This window comes from Watersipora subatra, chromosome 3 (genome assembly GCF_963576615.1).
Source record: "Watersipora subatra chromosome 3, tzWatSuba1.1, whole genome shotgun sequence".
Taxonomy (NCBI): domain Eukaryota; kingdom Metazoa; phylum Bryozoa; class Gymnolaemata; order Cheilostomatida; family Watersiporidae; genus Watersipora; species Watersipora subatra.
In genome coordinates, this window is record NC_088710.1 from 15,125,457 (window position 1) to 15,140,009 (window position 14,553).

The window sequence follows — 14,553 nt, forward strand, 5'->3', positions numbered from 1 at the left end:
AAGGTATTATCATTGTATGTTGTATGTAAAAGTTATATACTATTTAGATTTACATAGCATTTCTCAACGAAATATAATATGTACCAAATAGAAAAACCATCGAAAAAGTTGAATACACCAAGTTGCAAAATTGTGTAAAGAAAAAGTACACACTGAGTACAGCTGAGTACACACTGCCTTGATGCATATTCCACTAATGCAAACAAACTGACTAGAAATACAGGATGGCTAAACTATATAAATGTATGCAACATAAAAGTTAATAAAACAGTAGTTACTACTGGATCAGGGCATCAAATAAAAGGTAATACACTATAATAGTCCAGTGTGAACAAACAATAAAATTTTGTTTTAAAACATATTGAAGATATGCCAGTTATCCGCATACATGTGTACATTGGAAAGCATAACAGGAAAGCATATGTTTAGCTATGCGTAATGGATTTTTCCATACCATAATATGCTGGAGATGGCCTACTATTGTCATCATCTGGAGTCAACTTCTTACACCATGACTCGTAAGCTTCTAGTACAGCTGGACTCAGTCTAATAAGTTGCCGACTAATGACCGGATAGTCAGAGCTACTCTCTTTAAGATAATATAAAATGGTCTCATTTACCATCTGAATACCATAATATGTTCCAGATATATGCTCCTGTCGACAATGTTCGTAATCTTCGGCTGGAACTACATTAAATACACCATAACTAGTATGGTGTGTTTTATAGCGCTTCAGGTACTTGATTTTATAATACATAAGCTGAGCATCTAGTGAGACAGCAGGAAATTCCACAGGGTTTTCTGTAAGCTCCTTGCCATTCCAGTTGGTAGCTTCATGATCTTCTGTTGTCGTGAAACACTTCACTGCTCCTTCTCTGGTGGATTCTTCCTTGGCTATTACACAAATAAATAAATAGAAAACGTTACAGACTACTCCACAAAGTTTTGATCTAGTTAACCCTTTGCTTACAAAATCCATAAAAGCCCGGAATACGAGCATTGTCTCAGCGTACGGATCTCGAAATACAGACGGTTCCCTACTTACGAACATTCGAGTTACGAACAACCCGTACATACGAACAGGTCTGCGCGTATGTCCGCCGCTAATACCGACGGTATTACCGACGTATTAGCGGCGGAAATAGGCACTACTCAGAAGCCCAATCCAGCATCCACCTTTCTCTGCCCAGTTCGTTGCAGCGCATAAGTGCGTGAACGTATCTCCAGTGCGCAAAGAACTTTTTTATTTTTACTGTATGTATTGTAAAGGAATTTGCCGGCCTTTACTTTATTGGTTACCCTACTAATATAGCACTGAAGCAACTTACGAACAAATTCACCTTACGAACAATCGTTCGGAACGTAACTCGTTCGTAGGTTGGGAACCGTCTGTAATTCGGCCTTCGATAGACCTTTTTTAAAATATATTATTTATTAAAAAAACAGCATTAAAATGAGTAATTTGATCAATTTCCGTCGGCTTTGTAATACTGTTTTGAGGTTATAAATAATACCTAATACGCATGTGCAAGCAATACACTTTGCAAAGATGTGTTCTTTTATGGAAATCTATTCATCATGAACACACGCGGTTGTTCAAGCTCTGCTAAAAAAGTTTGTTTAGAGAAAGACATCGACTGGTTTGGAAGTGAAGAAGAGGATATCAGGTCGGAAAAATGTGGGGAAGACGATGAAAGTGAAAAATAAGATCAACAGGGTGAATTGGATTGTGAAAGTGAGAGTGAAACGGCCGGCGATGAAACCGGGAGTATTTACGGATTTTAAAGAGGAGCTGACTTAAAACAAAAAAATTACATTTTGCTGACAGCTTGGCAGGAGTAAGTTCGAATTTTTAAACAGGTAAGTATTTTTAATATTTAAAGCTTTTTATAACATCGGCCATTATAAATGTTATATTTAACGAAACGAATAAACATGGCCTCCAAAAACATTGCGATGCTTCGGAGCCTGTTGATGGTAAAGATATTTGGCTAGTTATTTATTTAGTTTTGCATATAAGTATTTTCAAAAAGCCTACTCTGTTGTCTTACTGGTCCACAATCCTTTATTATCTACGCTGATTTTTAATAAAATTAAAAATAGAAAGAAAAATAGAAGCAAGTTTACTTTCTACTGCGCATTTTGCTGACAATTTTGAACAGCCTGCTAGCAATAGATTTTTCAAGTTAGAAGATCTTTTTGCCATGATATGCGACCGGTTATATTCTGTTTCACTGCCTGGTAAATTCATATCTATAGATGAAAGCTTGCTGGCTTGGAAAGGATGACTTGGACAACCAGTTTCTTTGCAAACTCTTGCAAACATATGACACCGTGCAGATGCTTATCATAAACCATTTTCACAGAGTTATTGCTTCCAAAAATGTATTTGTTATCGATGTTTTATGATAGAAAGGTGGCAACATTGACACATCACAATGTTGATAGAAATATTCACAGACGAATAACTTTGCAGGGACGATCTACAGGGAATAAATGGCTGCCTGTTGAGAAATTTCTAAGCTTTCAAATGCATATTCATTTATAGCTCTATTCCAATTTGCATGTACGTTATAGCGAAGTTTAGGCGACATTGTCAGGCCTCCATTTTTCGCTGGTCTTTTGGGTCACGCACTGAGAATTTCAAGTGGCGCTCCCGCAATGCATCGGAGCTCATAACTCCATTTTCAATGCTCTTTGACGACCAATTTTTTTTGCAAATTGTTGAGAACCTATGAATCCGTGCATGTATTATTTATACAACATTGCCAATTACCTTTATCAATTAGGAAAATACAATTGAAAATGGTGTATAAAAAAAATTAATAGCTTCAACAAATTGAGACTTTTGCTGGAAAGCATTTGCAAGCTATCTGCATAGAAAAATATCAGCTTGTAGAGAAATTTCTCAGCTTTCCTATGCATATTCATTTATGTAACTATCAGAATAGTGATGTAAGTTACTGCAGTTTTTATGCAGTCATGCCGAAGGCTCAAATCGCCCTAGTAATTGCCTCCGTACGCTGGTATTTTCCCGGCCGTAAGCGCGCCGTAGCCAAAGAGTTAAGAACATGCATTAGATATATATAAAGCAGGTAATGTCCATAGATACCAACACTATACTATTTAAAGATATCAGAATAGTATTCTCATGCTCTAGATTGGTGAACACAGTAAAATAATTTTTATGTATTATTATGATACAAATATAAAACTTGTTAGCCTGTATGTGACTTACATCTTCAACCTACCTGCTTCAATAGAGAGCTTGATATCCGCCAATGCTCGACCATCTTCCTAACATAAATAAAGACAACTGGTTAAAAACGAAATTCAATGCAAAAATGTTAAAAAGTTGTTAGTTCAGGTTGAGAAAATTAAACCAAATAAGTGAGGAAGTATCTTAACATCTATTTACATACAAGATATACAGATGTGCTAAATCTGCTGGGAATAGTTATTGTTTCACATACCTTTATACTTGCCAATAATTCTTTACGGTATGTGGAAGGATTTAAAGACATATCACCATCTTTTCTATTTTCTAGCTCAAACGATTCAACATATCGTTGCGCATGCTGAAAATATTAATAACATTATAAAAATGGAGATTCTTAGAATTATTCTTTAGTAAGTTTACAACAACAAAAATGTGCCGAATATCTAGAAAGTTCAAGATTATTGCATAACCCCCTACAAGGAATCACACTAATTTTTGTGAAAAAACATTGTGGTTAACAGTGAAAATTGACAGAATAGGACTAGGTTCCTTAGTAATAGTTAATGTGTAGATAAATAATCCAACCAGACGTTTCCTACTGATAATTGTTGAAGTCTTGAGACCTCTACGAATGAGAGTGTCACTCACCTTGATAACATACAGTCCACAGCTTCACCTTGGTAACATACAGTCCACAGCTTACACAATCTTTCTGTTGCATAGCCGCCATCTCACTATCTGTCACAGCATAATCAGCAAACCTCTCATCAACAGAAACAAGCTTCCTGTAAATATTGTTGCTAACAGTGAGCTTTTGGATTAAACCATTTATGCTAGAATGCAAAGGCAATAACTGTTGCTTTTTGTAAGATTTACCGACAAACCTAGTGAAGAATTTCATGCTCACCTTTTTTTAATGGTCTGTTGTCCTTTGTAAGAAAGAGAGTCCATAGAATGAATTTTTCAAAGTTTCCTATCTACCAGCTGCAAACAGTGTACCGTATACAACTTGTATATAAAGCTATGCAAGCTAATGCAAGTTGCATGTTATAGATACACGCAGAGCAAGTATTTCCGTGTCTACAAAACAGTTATCTTATTCAAGTTACATGCTATATAAAAGATGTGCTGTTTTAAATTTTTAAAACAATTATAATAACTATGCACAGCCATGCAACACTAATTGTTCTCAAAATTAATATCTTGACATAGTCTTTTAGTATAAAAGTGCAGCATAAGAATACTAACCATTAGGGAGTAGTGACTTCGCTCAGAATCATGTCTTGGTACTATAATAATGTCAGCAGGCTGGTCTAATGCGTTAGTGAGACTATCATGGATCAGTAGAGCATGAAACTGAAAATAAACATTTGATAAAGATAAAAAAGTTAACGAATAATACAATATGGCAAAATCTTTTCTGCTCCGTTAAGCGTTGCATAATAAGTTTATAAAATATTTATTTTGTTGATGTAGCAAAAATTATGATAAAATTAATCCCATGATGAACTTTTACCGCTGATTAAATGAAATAGAGATACTTTGACAGCATCACGTCACATCAACTTTAGATCACAACCTCAGAAAGACATACCTTGATTGTTGATTTCGACTTGGAAATCGCCAGTTTTATGCCAACATCTACCACCTAAAATAATTAAAATAAAATCTAAAACTTGATCCAATATTTCGAAGGAAAATTACAATTAGAAATTTAACAGACTGCACTATCTATCTATCTATCTCTGTAAAATATTTCAAGTGGCCGCTAGGCCTGTAGAAATAAAATGGTGCATTAGGCATAAAAATAAGATCACAAATAAGCATAGACTTATTTATCTAAGTCTGAAGGATAAAAGTATAAGATCGCTTGGTCTAGATATAAGAGAATCAGATGTTAAAATTTCATCGCACGGTTAAAAAAAGAGTGTTTCATTGCACTTGTATTGATTGTGTGTCTGATATTGGAGCCTCGAGTAAAATAGGATGAGTTCTTAATTACAAATCTATTAAAATCGACCATTAGGTCCTGGCTTAAAATTTTTTGCAGTGTGCTTTCGTCCTTGATGCGTCTTCTCTCTGCAAGTGTTTGCCATCCCATTTTCACCATTTCTGATGATATACTATCAAATTTTCTTAAATTGTTGGCCCACCTAAAAGCTTTTCGGTTAATGGATTCTAAATCTTGTATACTATAATCAAAATGTGGACTCCAGATTTCCGAAGCGTACTCTAGCAGTGGACGACACACACTATAGTATGCTGTCCTTTTGACATTAGGAGATGTTTTCTTAAGGGTCCGCATAAGCATAAAAAGAGTGCCGTTAGCCTTACGTATGATGCGACTTATGTGTTCATTAAAATTGAGGGTGCTAGAAACAAGTATACCCAAGTATAAAAAGGATTGCGAGGATATAAGAGATGTACCGCAATAGTTGTATATATGTGAAAATCTAACTGGTTCCACAGATGTAGATGTGCATTTATTAGCATTAAATCTCAGCTGCCACGACTCAGCCCATGCAGCCACTCTGCACAGTTGGTCCTGTAGCAGAAGGCTGTCGGACGCACATTCTATTGGTCTAAAAAGTATGGCATCATCCGCAAATAAACGTATGGATGTCTTTGGACAGTTCAGAGACTCTGGAAGGTCATTGATATATAAAAGAAAAAGCAAGGGTCCAAGCACCGACCCCTGGGGCACACCTGATGTTACCTGGGTAGGTGGAGATGTTTTACCGTTAACTATGACACAGAATGTGCGGTCCAGGAGCCAGTGCTGGATCCAAGTCACTACATTTGCATTTAGGCCATAACTTCTAAGTTTGTGGATCAATTTGTCATGCGAAACTGTATCAAACGCTTTACTAAAATCCAAAACAAGTACATCCACTTGAGTGTTAAGATTATTAAAATTTGCCAAGTCTGATATGGTGTGTATAAGTTGAGATTCACAGCTGTGCTTTTTTCTAAAACCATGCTGTGTTTCACTTAGGATGTTATTCTGATCGAGATAATCTCTTATGTTATGAGCAATAATATGTTCTATTACCTTAGATGATACGCTAGTGAGTGATATTGGCCTATAGTTAAGTGGGGCCTTCTTGTCACCTTTCTTGAATACAGGGACTACATTGGCATGTTTCCAATCAAGTGGCACACACCCTGTGTTGAGGGAGTGTTTAAAAATCAGCGTTAAAATGGGAGCAATGTCAACAGCCAAAAACTTGAGCAAGGCAGGACTAAGGTTGTCTGGGCCCATACCCTTACGATGGTTAAGATTATTAAGAAGGGCCAAAACTCCCTCTTCACTGACAGCAATGTCCATTTGGGGTACATGTTCTGCACTAGATTGAGTGAATGATACTTGTGACACTAGAAGACACTGTTGCCACACAAACTGTCATCAAGAACATAGTTGCTTATAAAACATCTGTCTAGGATCTATTTTTAGCAGCGTAACATTTTATTAAGAACAGTAAACCTTTTTGGTATTTTTTCAATGTATTATGTTTTTATCACTCTTTTATATATATACCTTATATTTCTAGTATCTAGATTAAATCTAGGCATTTCCAGCACCAGCAAAACACCAGTAACCATTCTTTAATGCCAGTAATCATTCTTAATTTACAAGAAGAAGAGTTTTGACTGCAAGCGTGCAGCACGATGCTGGCCTACGATGCTGGCCTACGATGCCGCTCGCATTAGAAATGCAAAAAAGAAACAAATATTGCCCGCTAGAGCAGGACGTTTAACACTGATGTCAAAGGTTTCTTTTAAAAACTATACAAAACTATTTTCTTACGTCCATGGTACTACTGATTACATATGATCGCCAACACAGCTACACAGTTTTCAAACCGAGTTAGGAACTGCGGTCTAGAAACTCACAAATCGTTATCTTTTTTAGATCTGACCCTGGGCAATAGGACACTGGTTCATGCTGCAGATAGGAAAGCCTAAACTCCTCCGCAATCGTTTGACGTAAGTTGGGCTGTTATGACCCCTCTAATAAAGATATAGGCGAGAAGGTTTTTGGTCGATTATATTTAGGAATTGTTCGACAGCGCGATGTATGGGGTCTCTTAGCTTTTAGACTAGCCGAAGTTTTTTTGAAAACGGGTCAATTAATGAGTCAATTAATTCGATTTAATTAATCGCATTCGCCCCCAAATGGGCCATTAGAGCGATATCTTCATTTAATACATGAGAAGATAACTCTCAGTTTATATTATTTATTGAGCTTTTGGTTTTAATAACAGGTTGAGGGTAAAAAGTGTTGGGAAGGGATTAAATGTGGGACTAGGGAAAATGTGAGTTGATTGTTAAGGGTTCTCACAGAAGATGAATGTTTTTTTATGTTTGTGTTAATGATATCTTTGATACTTCTGGGCATGTATAGTGTAGGTGGACATTAGAGTAAAAATCTACAGGGATTGCAATTTCTTCAGTAATGATTTTATGTTTAATAGTAGAGCAGGAACATAAACTTATCTTTCAGCTTTTTTCTTCAGAGGGTGGGCTACTCAAACAGAAATGTTTTATTGTCAGAAATTTATGCTGAATGCAATTATAATGTTTCTACACCTATTTGTTTGCACATTTTCTGAGCTGGAAAGCACCTTTGAAATGGGAGGGGGCAACTCCAAGTTTGCTCCGAAAACTTTACATATCAGACAACGAAAGCTACACTATTTTATAATCTCGAAAATTAATAAATGCCTTTATTTGGGATAAGGTGACTCAACTCTTAGCATTTCTTAACCCATGCCAAGGATGCAGCAAGACTGCTTGTTTCTCTGTCTTGATCAGTCTGTAAATGAAACCCTAGTCAGAATGACTAAACTTCAATATGAGATGGTCAAACAGTAGTCAAACAGATGGTTGATATTGGAAGAGAGCATTCAATGTGAAATTACTCAAAAAGTGCTAAGCATTGAGAACTTTTATGAGAGTTCAGACTTGTTATGTCATTATACCTGTTATAAAAAGTATTGTAACAAACTCATTATGGAAAGAGCTGAGAAAAGACATGAGAAGAAACAAAAAGAATGTGATAGAGCAGAAGAGATGAGACTAGATATTTATTACTTTACAAATTCATGATGATTACTCCACGATGATGGTACTTTGGTGGGAGAAAAGGAAAACATTTTCATTTTTTCTGCCCATTTTGTGAGCAGCAAAACTATCTCTTTGCAGTTTACATGACACATTATAGAATACAATTTAGACATAAATGTATAGATAAATTACATGTATGATCCTTCGTTGGTTTTTTGCATATGACCACACAAACTATGCTAGATATGGCACACTGTACTATGCAGAGATGACTAATCTGAAAGTATAGCATAGCAAGGTATATGAGGCTCTTATGAAGAAGGGGTATTTTACTTATCAATCACGACATCACTGTCTATTCAGCTCTATCGCTTGCGATCAATCTATTGAGCAAACAGTTAAAAGAGACTCAAAGTCTCACGGTGGAATCATAGGGTTTTCCAGGAAGTCATCGGCCTCTCAACGCTGGACTCTATCTCACCTGGAATGAACAGCTGTACATACAGACATGAAAAAGATGCTAGGGCTTGGTGATTCGGATGCGGCAAGTTATGAGATGCATGAAAAGGCATGGAAGGCGGATGCGAAAATGAGTGAAGTCATGAAGTACTCATAACAGCAAGAATAAATCTGTTTGCGTTTCAAACCACCAAACTAGTACATATTACCAGTGGTGCACGAGCCTTCAGTGATCAGCTACCAGTATTTGACGCTGTTGTGGTTGATGCTATAGCCGAAATTCAGACCCTGAAAGCTCCTCCAACTTTTGGCATGGTTGCAAGTCAGCTTTTGCAACGGATAGTTAGTATTGCAAGCGTGTATCACATATGTCGTGTAGATTTTGTTTGTGACACATACCCTGATATCAGCATTAAAAGAGTTGAGAGAAATCATAGAAGTGTGAAACGAAGGCAGAAGGTTGCTGTGTTTAGTCCGAACAAATCAGTGCCAAAATAGTCTGAATTTTTAGCAGATGGCTCAAACAAGACGGCCCTAGTAAAACTTTTGAAGGATACATGGAGCAAGTCAACTGTGAAGCAGAAATTAGATCTTGTAACAGTTTTTTCTCAAGAATGCCACATGATCGGCTACGACCTAGCCTGTCTTGACAAGCTGTTGTTTTTTCGCAGTTGTCCCCCCGTCGAGCGGCGAGCAACAACAGCTTGTCACAAGACGTACTGCACCTGATGCATCAGCTGCACTTATAGAGTTGTTCTCTTCCGTCTACGCGGCTTGGCCGCGATGTTATGTCGGTCGCTCCATTGGTAATCATAACAGATTTCATGCAAAAATTTATGTAGAAAAAAAACAAGATTACAACGTTTAACCAAAGACCAGTTTTTGTGACAAACTTTAGTAAAACTTAAGAATAAAATAAACCTAAAATAAAATCCATTAGAACAAATAAAACTGACTGATACAAAAATAGAAATAAAACTGACTGAGCGCACAAATAAGGACATGTTTAGTCGCTGTTGTTACCTAAGTTCTCAAGTTCTACTAAAGTTTACCGCAGAGACTGGTCGCTGGTTAAACGTTATAATCTTATTTTTTCTACATAAATTTTTGCGCAAAATTCGTTATGATTACCAATGGAGCGACCGACATAACATCGCAACCAAGCCGCATAGACGGAAGAGAATAACTCCTTATAAGTGCAGCTGATGCATCAGGTGCAGTACGTCTTGTGACAAGCTGTTGTTGCTCGCCGCTCGACGGGGGGACAACTACGCAAAAACAACAGCTTGTCAAGACAGGCTAGCTACGACCTTGATGGATCAATCGCTGTAAGCCAAATAGATAGTTTGACATCAGATAATGAGGAGGCAGATAGGCGCATGTTATCACATATCGCAAAGATAATGGAAGACAAACCCAGTTCATAAGTTTTAGTGAAGTGCCAGGACACAGATGTTTTCCTAAGCTGTCTATCTCTAGTGGATGAACTGCCATCGCAGAAACTCATTTACTACTGTGGTAAGAAGCAGTTGAGATATGTAAACATAGGCTGTCTGTCTACCGTCCTCACACCCAATTGATGCAAAGCACTGCTCAGGTTCCAAGCTCTAAGTGGATGCGACAGTGTAAGCTCATTTTATTCCAAATGGAAGATAACTTTCTTCAAGCTGCTAAAGAACAATCCTGAATTCTGTAACACACTGAAATCATTGGGAACAGATTTTGAAGTTGATGGTGCAATAAGAGAATCTATTGAGACATTCATATGCAGATTATATGGTGAAGAGACAAATTCCATCAATGAAGCACGGTATAAGATCTTCTGCTCACCGTCTCGCACATCACAATCAAACCTATCACCCACACTAGATGAGTTAATTCTCCATATATTTAGAGCTGTCTATCAGGTCGCGATATGGAGAAGAGCCAAGCAAATCATCATCAATGGCCCATCCCCCAGCAGCATGGATGGTTTATGGAAGATGGAAAGCTTAAAGCTAGATGGATGACACAACAACCAGCGCCTCCTGATGTGCTCATGGACATGTTTTGTCGATGCAAAACTGAATGTCAGTCTCATCCCTGTTGGTGCAACAATACAGATCTCAAGTGTACGGACACTTGCAGATGCAGCTGCTGTAGCAATAGAAATAAAGAGGATGGAGATGAAAGTAGTGATGCAGAAGACTCAGATGACTGTGAATTAGAAGCTTTGTATTTGAGTGGTTTTGTAACCAGAGGTGTACTTCATGTTTGATTAGAATACATATGTGTCACACCGTATAAAAGACTGACTAATTGCGATTTCACTTGCATAATAAAGTACACAAGTATTCAACATGATAAGCATTAATGATGAATATATGTATACTAAAATATTATATATACTCGTACATGGTCTCAGTCTTTAAAAATGCTTTCAATTTTGTTTTGAAGATCTGTAATGATATAGGAGGTGAGGAATAACAAGGACAAACTGTAAAACTGCCACAATATCAACCAAACTGGAAATACATAATATTACATAATAAAGTTCTAATATTTGAATAATAAATATTTTAGTGTTATTAGAATCGATTCCAACTTAGGTTATTGCTAATTATTTAGTATTTATATGCGATTTTCATTATCACGTTGTTGGTAGAAGCGCATAAAACATTACAGACATTTATTTAATTAAAATAATATATTAATTATATTGCTCAAAGATGAACAATCTGAGAGGTGTAGAAACCAGATATCTGAAATCAGCTCAAAATTCTGATCTACATGCCATTCTTATCACATAGCCCACCTTTAAAAGGAATAAATCACTTTTTTGACAACTTTTTGATGCCCTTCTGCTCTACTATAAGGTTTTGGTCAGAAATTCTTCGACACTCTGCAAAAGTGACCCATGACAATTCAGACATGAGGTCAGAAATCATATCGTTTTTGTTAAGGTTAAAGCTCACCTAAAAGCTTTCCTATTCACTGATTCGAGAGTTGATGTGCTTTGATAAAAATGGGGACTGAACAGTTGAGACATACTCAAAAACTGGACGGCAGATGGTTCTAAAAAAAGGGTTTTTGTTTTGGGTGAGCAACTTCTTAGGGACCTCATCAGCATGTATAGGGTAGATAAAGACTTAGTTATGGTCTTTTCTATGTGGAGGTTAAAATTGAGTTTGTTGTCAATGATAATGACAAGGTATTTAAAGTGAGTGACAAATGTTAGCTGTCAGCTGGCTTTCCTGGGACCTTACAAAAGAAGTTGTCCCACATTTAGTGATTTTAGATTCCATTTGCCATTTATCAGCCAAGTCTATGAGAGAATCAAAGTCTGATTGGAGGTTTGCACAGTCATTAGTTGGCTCAATCTGTGAATATAGGAGAGCATAGTCAGCAAAAAGTCTGAGTTTAGAGATATTTATGGCTGTTGGCATATCATTTTTAAAAATCAGGAAAAGGAGGGAGCCTAAAACCAATCTCTTGAGCACACCAGATGAGACCGGACATGGTTCGGAGTACATGTATGTTTCATTGATAAAAATGATCTGCATACGGTCTTTTAATCAATTCTTTACCCAGGCGATAATTGAGCTATCCAGTTTGGTTTGCCTGAGTTCAAGTATAAGTTTGTTATGGGGCACTTTGTCAAAGGCCTTGGAAAAATCAAAAATAACTGCATCTGTTTGGATACCGGCATCAAAGGAGTCAATAAAGTCATGTGTTGTAAGGATCAGCTGGCTTTCACAGCTTCTTTTAGAGCGAAAACCATGTTGGCAATCGTGGAAAAAATCAAATGGAGTCTAGAAAGTTATGAATGAAATATGCCACTATGTGTTCTGTGGTTTTCGATAAAACACATGTCAAAGAGATTGGGTGGTAGTTAGATGCCAGGAGTCTGCCACTTTTCTTTTTTAAAACGGATATGACAGTAGCAGTTTTCCAATCCTTCAGGACAGTGTGGGTGGAAAGGGAGTGCTGCATTAACTTGGTAAAAATCTGTGTGATATACTGGAGTCGTTGCACTACAGTATATCGCATAGTGAGATATATGGAGTCGTCTGCACTATGAAAGAAAATGTTTTTTAACTTCAAATAACATGCTTTTACACGAAATTAACAAAAAAACTACATATCTAAAAGCAAATTTTTGCAACTACTTTGCGCTATCCTTCCAAGCACTTTATTTTAGCTGTGTGCATTATTAATACACCAATAGTGACAAGAAAAATGGAACTGCTTTTCAATCATTTAAGCCACTATTATCATGCTGGTGAATAAGAGCTTTACCAAATTAAACACCAGTAATTGACTGCATGCAAAACACTTTTATAAAGTGTTTTAATGTGCAACATCTTAAATATAAAGATGCTATCGTGAGGCATAATAACAGAAAATAAAAATTGTCAGAATATAATTGCAGAACACTAGTACGCTATAGAAAACATAATATACTCAGTAAATTGTTGATAGCAAATATGACTTTCTTTTGCTGTCCCATTCTGTAAAATGTAAGCAAAAATGGATAGCAAATTTTGGTCTAATAAACCATATTAGTGGTGAAAGTGAGACTTGAGACAAAAATTTTCGAGCAAGACAAACCAAGTAAGATATCAATTTGTATGAACTCACATTTAGTATCATCATATTGAATCAAGGGTTATTCAACAAGTTGGTGTTTCTGGTGTTTGTAAAGATTGAATTTTATCTAGAATTTGTGTAATATCTAATTGATGCTATGAAAAATAATCTCGTTAAAAGATTAGTCAATCTGTGCTTTCATATAAGTCTATGCAAGACTGAGACACTTGTCATAAAATGTCCTCACTCGGTTGTCATACCTGAAGTTACAGGTTTTAATTAGTCATTTGCAATTACAGTCAAATCATTATTGATGAAATCAGATAAATGAGTACTTAAACATTTCCAACAGCAATTTTAATTGTTTCATGACCTTGGACAACTTTAAAATAAAATATGTGCTTGTGTGACTATGCATAAGCTACAGATCAGTGATATCGGACACGCTACTATCGGACACGCTACTAGTTTTCGGTAAAATTGTTTTAAGCAAGCTTCATTCTCATGAACGTTCACATATTGCTAACAAAATAATCATCAGGTTTTTTGGTGGCTAAAATATTGACTATCTTTTTTTGGAACAATTTATCTAAGCTAATAGACCAACCTATAAATATCAAGTCTTGTTGGACTGTTAAACTCTGTCAAAAGAGGGTTTATTGGAGCACAAGACTTACAGCCTGTATGTTCTATACGTATAGGAGATAGACAACAAGATCACTGACAATGACATGACTATAAAATGATTGCTGATTATGAAAGAAAGGAAAAAGTAGACACAATTTGAAGGGTTAGTTGATTACACGACAGTGGCACCTGAGTGCGGTAAGTACTGAAGCCAAGTAAGTCAAGGACAGCAGCAAAAGTCTCTTCTTTTGTTACTTCAGAGTTAAAAAATATGGTGACAATCATATTACAAAGCATATTACAAACATTATATTACAAACATATTACAAAGCATATTTAATTTTACTGCATTTGAATACGTGTGTGTATGTATGCATTCTATTTGCAAATATACATGTATGTACATGTGTAAAAACCTCAACTCAGAGTTTTTATGGATTTGTGTTTTTTTGCTTGATCAGAGGCAATAAGGCAGTCAAAGATACTACATCGTGTTAACTGAGGTATCATATGTTAGCAAGTATTGCCTGTCATGCAAGCTTATTAGCCAATATTCACTTACATGGCTTTTTATTGGCTAGCAAATACCATTGCCTATCTATAACAATGA

General features: G+C 36.3%; 1 protein-coding gene and 1 long non-coding RNA gene across 2 annotated transcripts; both read right to left on the minus strand.

Annotated features, from left to right (window-relative positions):
• Window positions 1–86: 86 nt before the first annotated feature.
• Window positions 87–4,008, minus strand: LOC137391621 (uncharacterized). Its single transcript, XM_068078138.1, has 4 exons — window positions 3,870–4,008; window positions 3,475–3,579; window positions 3,253–3,298; window positions 87–895 (listed from the first exon to the last, which is right to left on the minus strand). The coding sequence occupies exons 2-4, from the start codon at window positions 3,523–3,525 to the stop codon at window positions 426–428; spliced, it is 567 nt and encodes a 188-aa protein (XP_067934239.1). The 5' UTR covers window positions 3,526–3,579; window positions 3,870–4,008; the 3' UTR covers window positions 87–425.
• A 126-nt stretch (window positions 4,009–4,134) lies between these two features.
• On the minus strand, window positions 4,135–4,864 carry LOC137389896 (uncharacterized). The gene is made up of 3 exons (XR_010978086.1): window positions 4,816–4,864; window positions 4,470–4,577; window positions 4,135–4,205 (listed from the first exon to the last, which is right to left on the minus strand). It is a non-coding gene; the product is annotated as an uncharacterized lncRNA (long non-coding RNA).
• Window positions 4,865–14,553: the final 9,689 nt, after the last annotated feature.